Source organism: Pelobates fuscus, chromosome 9 (assembly GCF_036172605.1).
Source record: "Pelobates fuscus isolate aPelFus1 chromosome 9, aPelFus1.pri, whole genome shotgun sequence".
Lineage (NCBI taxonomy): Eukaryota > Metazoa > Chordata > Amphibia > Anura > Pelobatidae > Pelobates > Pelobates fuscus.
In genome coordinates, this window is record NC_086325.1 from 46,084,311 (window position 1) to 46,095,061 (window position 10,751).

At 33.6% G+C, this 10,751-nt stretch overlaps 1 protein-coding gene across 1 annotated transcript; it reads left to right on the forward strand.

The window, feature by feature from the left end:
* Window positions 1-607: 607 nt before the first annotated feature.
* Window positions 608-1,573, forward strand: LOC134573640 (olfactory receptor 6M1-like). Its single transcript, XM_063433426.1, has one exon. The coding sequence runs from the start codon at window positions 608-610 to the stop codon at window positions 1,571-1,573; it is 966 nt and encodes a 321-aa protein (XP_063289496.1).
* The last annotated feature ends 9,178 nt before the right edge of the window (window positions 1,574-10,751 follow it).

Below are 10,751 nucleotides of genomic sequence, written 5' to 3' on the forward strand. Positions count from 1 at the left end.
CACTAATTTTAATGGAGTGTCAGTAATTAAGAGATGTGTCCCAGTACTTTTGTACAAATAGTGTATATGGCCATCTTATTTAACATGAGCAAACTATGTAGGAATAAACTCCCAAGCTACAAAAACAACACAACGCTGCACTAAAAAGGGACAATCAATGATAACAGCAGTCTATGTTAACCCTGTAGAGTCATATCAAGTTTATTGAAGTATTTTTGGAAAGGAAAATACATAACATAATCTAATTCTTCATTTAGTTTTTTAGGACTTAAAGTTTCAACACGGAAGCCAATTACTTATTTAGCCAGGATTTGCTAAACCCACCAGAACTGGAGAGCGATTCAGACAAGAGGCGGTGAGCATTGGTTTCTATTATCATTATTATTATTATCACCATTTATATAGCGCCAACAGAGTCTGTAGCGCTTTACTATATTATGAGAGGGGGATTTAACAAAAAAATAGGACAATTACAAGAAAACTTATAGGAACAATAAAAAATATAAAATATAAAAAAAGATCAGTTGTAACAAAAAGAATTTGAAAAAGAAAAACCCTTTTTATTAAATTTTGTAAATTCAAATATATTTTTTTTCTGCAGCTTGACATGATTGAAATGAAACACAATGTAACTGTCTTTTCAGAACTTATTTTTATTGGGTTTTCACTTTCACGTGAAATCAGGTTTTGCCTATTTATTCTTATAGCTATTGTTTACACTGCCACAATTACATCCAATTTTGTGATTATTCTCATTGTTACCAAGGAACGAAGCCTTCACAAGCCGATGTACTTCTTTATCGGTGGACTTTCCTTCTTAGAACTCTGGTATCCTACAGTGACAGTTCCAACGCTGTTGTTGGTTCTTTTTGTTCCCCAAAAAACAATTTCTTTAACAGGCTGTTTATGTCAGTATTATTTCCATTTTTCATTAGGAGCCACAGAGAATTTCCTCCTGGCAATCATGGCTTTTGATCGCTATGTGGCCATCTGCAATCCACTGAGATACACAGTCATCATGAGTCCCAAATTTTGTGTAAATTTATTATTGTCGTCCTGGATTTTTAGTTTAATGATAATTGTTATCCCATGTTTACAGATCTCAAACCTTGTGTTCTGTGTTAATGAGATTGATCACTATTACTGTGACTTTGCCCCATTGCTGAAGTTATCCTGTGTGGATGTATCAACTGTAGAAAATTTATTTTTTGCTATGTGTTGTTTCGTAATTTTGGGTTGTTTTTTGCCAATTATTGTATCATATGTATTTATTATTGTAACCATTATAAGGTTTCCAACTGCGTCTGGGAGACGAAGAGCATTTTCCACTTGTGCATCTCATATTATTGTTGTTCTTATCTTTTACACAACCAATATCTTCATGTTTATAAGACCATCTGCAGGTGACTCTTTGCACGTAAATAAAATAGTCTCTATCTTCCCAACTGTAGTAACTCCTCTTCTAAATCCAATCATCTACACACTACGAAACCAAGAGTTTAAAGGGGCGGCAAAAAAAACATTTCAGAAGTTGACGATGTGGGGATTAGGGAGTGCAAGCATTGGTGTTTAATTTTGGAGTTTAGAGTATATGTTTTCTAACTATATAAAAAATAACAATTGTGATAGTAATTTATAAAATACTTGTTTTTTAGTATATATGTCTGAATGGAAAAAACTGTGTAAAAATTATTGTTTAAAGGGGGACTATCACTTCAAAGAATTTTAAATATTACGTTTACTTATCTCCTAAATTTAACAAATACATATTTGTGAGATATGAAAAAGTTAAACTTAAATATAGAAATGCTCTTTATGCTAAAATTCGGTGCCTCCATCTTGGACTGAAAATATCGTATTTTCGGGTCTGTAAACCTCCTTGATAAATCCCGACCCCGGATCAGCTGTGGTAGTAATCCCTATTTACTGTTATGTGTCCTTGGGGATTTCAAAGAGAAATCTAAACTTCCAGGCTAAAAAGGAAATTGTGACAATATAGCTGATAAATCATCCTCAGTGTTTTTCTGAATTACCTAAAATATTATAGGGCTATTCAAAATTAAGGCCAAACCTAACTTATAAAGGTCCATTCTTATGAACTACTTTCCAACCTAAGGCTAGTTTAGTAGGAAAAAAACGTGTATAGGGGATCCTGTCATTTCTTAGATGTGAAGTTACTTTTCAAAATCATTTCCTATCGTTTCTTGTAGTTAGTGACAGGTCGGAAAAGAGGGCTATATTCTTGTATGGATCTGGATGAGGTCTAGATCTTAATTCCTTCTTAAGTATATCCTTTATACATGCATTTGTAAAGCAGAATTTCTTGGTTTATCTGTGAATAGAGAACCTCTAGATTTTGGATTCTTGTACAGGCCCTCGAATGGATAGGACCCCAGTTTGTCTTATCCAGTTGATCATTGGTAACAACTTCCTGGATGCCTCCGATTCCTTCTACATAGACAATCTTTTAAGTCTGCATTTTTAAGTTCAGTTTTATGAAGATCTTCCCTTAATATTTTATTTTGATGTTGTAATGATTCAAAGTCAGGTCTTAAGGCCTGCATTTCTTTAGTGTGTACCAGTAGATTCTCTAAAATTAGAGAGACTTCCTGTTTCAGCTCTATTAAATTTATGTTAAGGTTTTTTTAAATCTTTCCTAATAAGTGATCAAGAGTTTGTGTGATTGATTAGGGCTAACTTTCCCAGGTGACATCATATCACCCTGTAAAGAATTCCTTCCTGAGTTATTTGACTTAGGAGAGTAATAATCACTGACAGGTTTAGAATTTTGAGATTTATGTTTATATTTCCTAGAAATCATTAGGGCCTAGCACTGTAGCTTTAATGTTATACAGAATGCAAGTGTATCCTCTTGATCTCCTCCTTACTGTCCACTTCTGTTCTGCTCTCAATTTCCAGGTCACTGCAACTCTCATATATTATGCAGTATTCAGGGATATGTATTATATTGCTGTGTCAATTCTTCACCCAAACTTACAGCAATATTACAATAAATACTATCTGAGATTCAACTTGTGCTACCCAAATTGCTCATGTGCTTATTTGTTAACTTAAGTTGCTTCCTTTGCTCTGTCAAACATTATAGGGTAAAACGTCAAAGTATGTTGAACAGTATTAACTTTCTTATATATTACCTCAGAGTCCCTACTGCACTTAGGGGTCTTCTAGAAGACCTACCAACCCCCTTAGTTGCTCTTCGCCACTAGCACACGGTGTGCCTGGTCAGCCTGCTCTTGCAAACTCCACAGCCACCTTCAAAGTACACACTGAGCTCTGAGTCAGTACACTACAGCCAACTCTGCTGCCACCTCCAAATCTGGCAGGGGGGGCTGATTTCCACACCTGAAACGGCATCCTCTTTCACCACACTCCCAGCTGACAATGGGCCACCAGTCACAGTAAGTATCTTTCCTGGCAAGGATCTTCATACCAAGAGCTAAAGAAATGGTACCAAATACAGATAGCTGCTTGGTTAAGCCCAAAAATCATGTTTTCAGCAAGCAATGTCTTTAGCCTCCGTAGTCACGTTCCACTTTGCAGCACACAACCACCTCCCATCCACATACATCCTACTTCATAACTCCCTGTCTTTTTACTTTGTACAGGGTTTTCTTTTGTTTATGTTGTTTTTGAGAAAAGCAGGAGCTAATTTAATTTAATTGTTTTACAGAAAATGGGTCGAACAACCAATGGGTTTTATGCTTAATGTGTTGTCTTTCCCTAGTTTGGCAGCCTATGCTACTGGATTAGAAATATGATTGAGTCCATTGTGATACTTGACCAATGTATGTGTTTTCCCTATATGTATAAGTAACTGTTCTCTGCTAGTAGTAGGTAATGTATCCATCCATTTAGTAAATGAGTTATTTAATACAATAACTAAATTTTTAAATATGATTAGCTCCCTGAGTTTGGCTGTGAGACTTTGGACCGAGTTTATTAAATATATAACCAATGATAGCAAACCTCCCAGAACTTAGAAGTAAAATGTGGCCTTTTGTCAGTAACTACATTTTTGAAAAGTCCTGTCATGTCTTACTCATAAATACACAGTGTCTTTTGAATAAATGGAAATTTTCCAATCTTAGAATGATTTTGCAAACCTGGCAAAATTGACAAATTCTTTAGGAATACAGTCTGCACTATTTTATTTTTTTCTGGCTTTCAAAATGCATCTGGACATGACTCAGCTGTTCCCTGGCTTCAGAAACAGCCCTGGTATGTAGTTTTGCTGTTCGCTGTCTTCAGATCTGACTTTGTCTCTGACTATTGTTTTCTGCCTATGTTAGTGGCCACACTGTTTTTAGGTGTCCAGTCCAGCTTCTGACCCAGTTATGGACATAACCATGCTACTTTTGTATACGTTCCTGAAAAAAAGAGTCAAAATCATGAACATGAAAAATACATCAACCATGAAAAAAATAAAATTTTTAAAAATAGTCAGAATCTTATTGCATTTGATCCATTAGCATTTGTTCCACCGAGCAGGTAGATATTGTAATCCATACTTTTAATATCAACCAAAGGTTACATTTACAAATATGGGTAACAAAAACGAATACCAACAATTTATCATTATTTTCTCAATAATAGTTGAATATATTCATTTGTGTTTTAATATTAAACTAAATGTATTAATAAGCACACACTATGGAATATCAGAACACTGGTCATTACATTTATTTTCTAGAATGTGTAAAGAAATACTCAGAGGAAATTAATTTAATTGGCTTATAATGATGGACTCATTCATCATCTATTTATAGGAAAGGAAAAAATTAAAAATTTTCATACCATGTTCAAATACATAAGATACAGCCTATATACCTTCCAAATGAAAACCAGGAAAATTCAGTAGGTACCATTGAAGTATGTGCTTATATTCTATCTATCTATCTATCTATCTATCTATCTATCTATCTATCTATCTCTCTATCTATCTATCTTTCTGTCTGTGATAATATATGTTTATCTTAATAATAGAATATTATATTTTTCACTAGATCTACTGCAATTTTCTGTTATAACAATGATATAACTTTTATTTAAAACCCTGAACATGAACACAAACATGAACACCGAATTCCATGCGTTCACAAGTAAGAATATCAAGTCATAAGAACTGCTGTTCTTCATAGCCAATTTGTAGATATACGTAGCTCGACTTGTGTATGTGAAATTGTTAACACGTGCATGAAGCTTATCTGTTTGTTGCATCTACTCCTTAACTTTTTTGATGGAATTCAATGTGCTCTATACAATTAAAGGGGAAATAATTGTAACATTTTGTTCACTTATCTCTATTTTTTGTGTGAAAAAAAAGTAAAAATCCACTCCTCCTTATTCTTTAACTGGGCACAAGCATCTTAACTGCAAGTGTAGAGAAAATAAACAGAGAAAAAGAGAAATGAAATGATGCTTTAACTTTTCTTCATTAACAACGTTTGCCCTGATTTTTTGCCTGTTGTAGATGATTTTCAATGTTTTTGTCATTAGTGTACATTGCAGAGAAACAATAGTTTTACTTCAAGTTGATTTTCAGTAGAAATGTAATAAATGAAACACGATGTTAGATTTATTTCACTAAATATTTTGTTTCATTTTCATTGAGGGTTAGTTAGTGTTTAGGAGTAGGGTTAAGCTTAGAGTTAAGGTTAGTTAGTGTAGGGTTAGTACTACAACAAGTGTTTAGGGCTAGAGTTACAATTTGGCTTACTATAAGGATTAGCAAGATAGTTAGCATTAATGTTATGAAGTAAATCCTAACGGGTTAGATTCAGGATTGATAACATGGACTCACAGACCTCAAATTCACATTTCTTCTTCTTCTTTTTTTTTAACGCAATCTGAAGGTAACACATATGGCCATGTAGCTTTACATAAACTTTACAAAGCTATACATATGGAGTATTGTTGTATTTAGGAGAAATAACTAAGTACTGCTTAGGGAATATTATCACAGTGGTACAAATGACATTGAAAAATATACAGCAAAAATATGTGTATGAGATATAGAATACAAATTATTGCAGCAAACTTTGAAAGAAAATGGTGAAAAACTGAAAAAAATGTTGATTAAAAACTTGACAAGGGGGTAGTGATTTTTATTACAGTGGCACACATCAAGTTCATAAAATAAACCACTAAATTGCGACGTGTATGTAATAAAAAAACCCAAAAATTTAAATATAATAATAGCATAAACTATGAAAGAAATTATTGACAAAATGTCAGTACAATAAGGCTTGAAATATACTATCAGACATATTCTGTAGTGCCTATTTTAGCAAATGATAGGCCTTCATGTGGGAATTTGAACTATTAAACTGCTAAAATGCTCCGAACTTAGGAACATAGAAAAAAAGCGTAATTGGGGTAAAATGCATTTCTCAGCAGTAGTGTTGCCATAAAACACAAAACATTTACATAATCCTGATTAAAAAACAGAGTAGATCACCTTTCTCACCAAACAAATATGAGGATTCGGTTCCAACATATTATTCCACTTACCATATTAAGCCCACCACTACGTCACAGTGCCCCAATATCTGTCGGTCTTACACTAATTTTATTGGAGTGTCACTAATTAAGAGATGTGTCCCAATACTTTTGTACATATATGTATATGGCCATCTTATTTAACATAAGCAAATAATGTAGGAATAAACTCCCAAAATACTACGCTACACTAAAAAGGGAAAGTCAATGATAACAGCAGTCTATGTTAACCCTAAGAGTCATATCAAGTATATTTAAGTATTATTGAAAAAGAAATGACAAAACATTATGATCTAATTCTTCATTTAGTTCTTTCGGACTTAAAGTTTCAACGCGAAATCCACTGACTTGTGATTTGCTAAACCCACGGGAACTGGAGAGCTATTCAGACAGGAGGTGATGATTGGTTTCTACTTTCGTGATTGGGCTCCTTTAGCACAAAGTTGGAGTCTATTATATTCATGAACTTTAATGTTTTATTCTGCCGCAAGGTGGTGAGTGCTGCTAAGTTTGGGCTATGTTAGGGCCACTCCAGTCATCTATTATCCCGCAGGCTGTTATGAGTGCTGTTTGAGGCACATACTGTGGAGCTCTGGCTTTTATCATTCCAAGGTGACATTTACGTACCTGTTTCCTTAATACCATATTATTGCTGGTTACTTGCAACTTTGTTAACTACTTTTGTTACATTTGCATGCTGCTTTAAAGAGACTTCATTGGCAACTTAGGTTCCAGCTTGTTCGAATCAGCTCATGCATAGCAGGATGTCATTAAATGCTCGATAATTTATTCTACATGGTTTTGACAGAGTGTTCTTCATTATATATAGATTTAGTGGCCACTAATAGGTTTTTTTTTTTATTCTACATTTTAATAAACGGGTATGTTTTGTGCTTACATTTGTTATTGTCACATTGATGTGGTTTGTTTGTTTTTTGTCAAAAAGGAACTGTTAATAATTACATACTTGTATTCTTATTTTACTTTCAAGTGCCTCCTGTCAGCTTTTCTTCTCCTTTTTCCATCCATGGTTTATAACAAACACTCACAGAGATTTTTCTAAAGTGTTAGCCTACATATTTATATTTAGTTCTCCCCACCTAGAATGAATTAAAAGGTAGTCTTACTTACTTTTACTCCCTTGCCTCTCTACTTCTACATCTGAGTCACCATTCCTTTGCTTATCATAGGCATTTTTATAGAATTATCCATCAATAAATCTCATATTTTCTTACCATAAAAATACAAAATGTGTAATCACTTGTTGGTTAAGTGAACATAATCATGATCATTTGCATGGAACCGTTGGGGTTAATTCAAAGTTACAGCAGTTTTGGGAGTGTTTCTACATTAAAGTAAATAACTACAAACTCTCTCTACAGTAGTCATTCATTGTGCCATGGGTGCTCTGCTGCCCTCCTACGCTAAGTAGTCAAACAATTCTTGGACAGTTTGACATGTACCAAGGGGCCCCAGAAACCTCTGCTTCAGCTTCCTTTTCTGATATCGCTTATATGGAAGTTCTTAGTTACCACCATTCCAGTGGCTTAGTGGACATTTGAAAGTGTCAAAACATTCAAAACCATTTTGATTACTTACTATTAGATCAGAAACTTCAGGGTTCATAATCACTACAACAGACTATCGTGGTCATAGTTCTTTGACTGATTCTTTAATATTTGACTGATAAGTAAAATATTTTTCACTTAAGAATTGGTATTCATGTAAATGTTTTGTATAATCCTGAGAACAAATAAGCACCAACACCATTTTATTTGCACACATGTGGAAAATGGATGGTGATAACATTCATAGCCAGTAAGGAAAATGTATTAAAGTCTATATGGACTTTATGGTCTATATGGTTACTTATCGTCTTTACTTTAGATGACATGATCATGAACTTGTATGGTATCCCAATTTATTTAGAAATATTAAAAAAAATTATTAATAAAAGCTGAGACACAATGTTGACATTATGCCCTTTTAACATACACTGGTTTTGCAAAAGTTTGGGGTACTCATAAGCTTCCTTATTTTCCAAGAAAACATACATGAAAAGAGCTTGAATGAAAAGTTAGTCATTGTTAAGGATATATATATATATATATATATATATATATATATATATATTACAAAAGTTTCCTTGCACTCACGCTTTCTAAGGTAATGTTGGGTGCATAAATCAGCAGGCTGTTTTCACACAGAATATCCAAAATGATGGCTGCACTCCTCGGGCTTCGTTTAAAATCCAAAAAGTTTATTAGGTATACATTAAAAATACGATCAACGTTTCAGCCCCACTGTAGGGCTTTCCTCGGGGTAAAAAAAAATACATGCATGTATTTTTTTTGATCCCGAGGAAAGCCCTACAGTGGGGCTGAAACGTTGATCGTATTTTTAATGTATACCTAATGAACTTTTTGAATTTTAAACGAAGCCCGAGGAGTGCAGCCATCATTTCAGCCCCACTGTAGGGCTTTCCTCAGGATCGAAGCCCGAGGAGTGCAGCCATAATTTTGGATATTCTATATATATACATATATATATATATATATATATATATATATATATAATTTTAAATGAAATAACAATTGTGTCCTTCAGACTTTGCTTTCATCAAATAATTATCCATGTGCAACAATTACAGCCTTGGAGAAGTAAGGCATTCTAATTGTCAATTTGTTCAGTTAAACTGACAAGATTTCACCCTGAGCATCCTGAAGCACCTCCCACAAGTTGATTTGGCTTGATGAGCACTTCTTCTGTACCATACGATCAAGCTGCTCCTACAACAGCTCAATAAGGTTGAGATCTGGTGACTGTGTTGACATTCCTTCTTCAAGGTCTCTTTTACCCTGTATAAATCTCCCACTTTACCACCACTAAAGGACCCCCTCAGACCATCACATCGACAGCATCTATTTATTAGCTTAGGTTCATCTGTCCATATCACTTTTTCCAATCTTTCTCTGTCCAGTGTCTGTGTTATTTTGCCCATCTTAAGCTTTTCTTTTATTGGCCAGTCTGAGATGTGGCTTTTATTTTCCAACTATGTCTACAAGGTCAGCATCCCAGAGTCGCCTCTTCACTGGTGAGACTGGTGATTTACCCATAATATCTGTATGATGTGATTTTATTGGACAAAAAAATTAGATTTTCTTTCTTTTCTTCTGAAAAGGAGATCTCTAGTGATCCCATACCTATGATACCTATCTATGAACACTAGTGTATATAGAAAATAATAAAACTCAAATCAAGAATGTATTTAAGAAAATGTTGTTAATAGCTATATCATCTATGAATACATTTTGCTGTAATCAGAATTTAGAGAACTTGCATAACTCATGAAGTTTTAAAGGAATAGGCCACTAAAATTACAAAAGATTTCACTGACAGGGATTACTCACAAGCACAGATAATAGAACGAGATTCAAAGAACACAAAGACAATCTGTGGTCTACATATAGAGGAATCTTGCATTGATGTAATTTGTTTTCTTCAATAAATTACTTATACAGTTTATATGTGGTCCTGGTGCATTTGTGTATACACACACACACACATACACACACACTTTTTAAGTACATCTAACTAAAGCACATTTAAGAGAAAAACGTGAGACACACTTGCAGATTAGTCCTCAAAATTTATATATAAGAAAGAAAAGAAAAAAAGTGGTTGTGCTAAGATAATATATCTATGAATGCATGTAAATTAGAAAAAAAATATGCATTGGATATACTAATCACACATTGCCACCAAATGTAAATAACTGATAACATATCCAGCACGTGGGATCCATGTGACTGTGGAATAGATTAAAAGTAGCTAAATAGATTGTGAAAAGCTAATGTGTCAAATAAAAGATTCATTGAGATTGAGGTTAGCCATCAGTTGAATGTTAAATCATTACATGATAAAATGATCCACAGATTATAAACATATCTGTATTCAAAATGTATCAACAAGATGAATTTTAATGAGAAATAATTTAAAATACAGAAAAACTTTTCATTTATTTTTATGATTAAAACATGTATTTTATCTTTTTTGCAGCTTGACATGATGGAAATGAAACACAATGAATCTGTCTTTTCAGAACTTATTTTTATTGGGTTTTCACTTTCATATGAAATCAGCTTTTGTCTATTTATTCTTATAGCTACTGTTTACATTGTCACAATCACTTGCAATGTTGTGATTATTGTCATTGTTACAATGGAACAAAG

Coding starts and splice junctions, on each gene's coding strand:
- LOC134573640 (XM_063433426.1), top strand. CDS start 608: ATGATTGAAATGAAACACAATGTAACTGTCTTTTCAGAACTTATTTTT.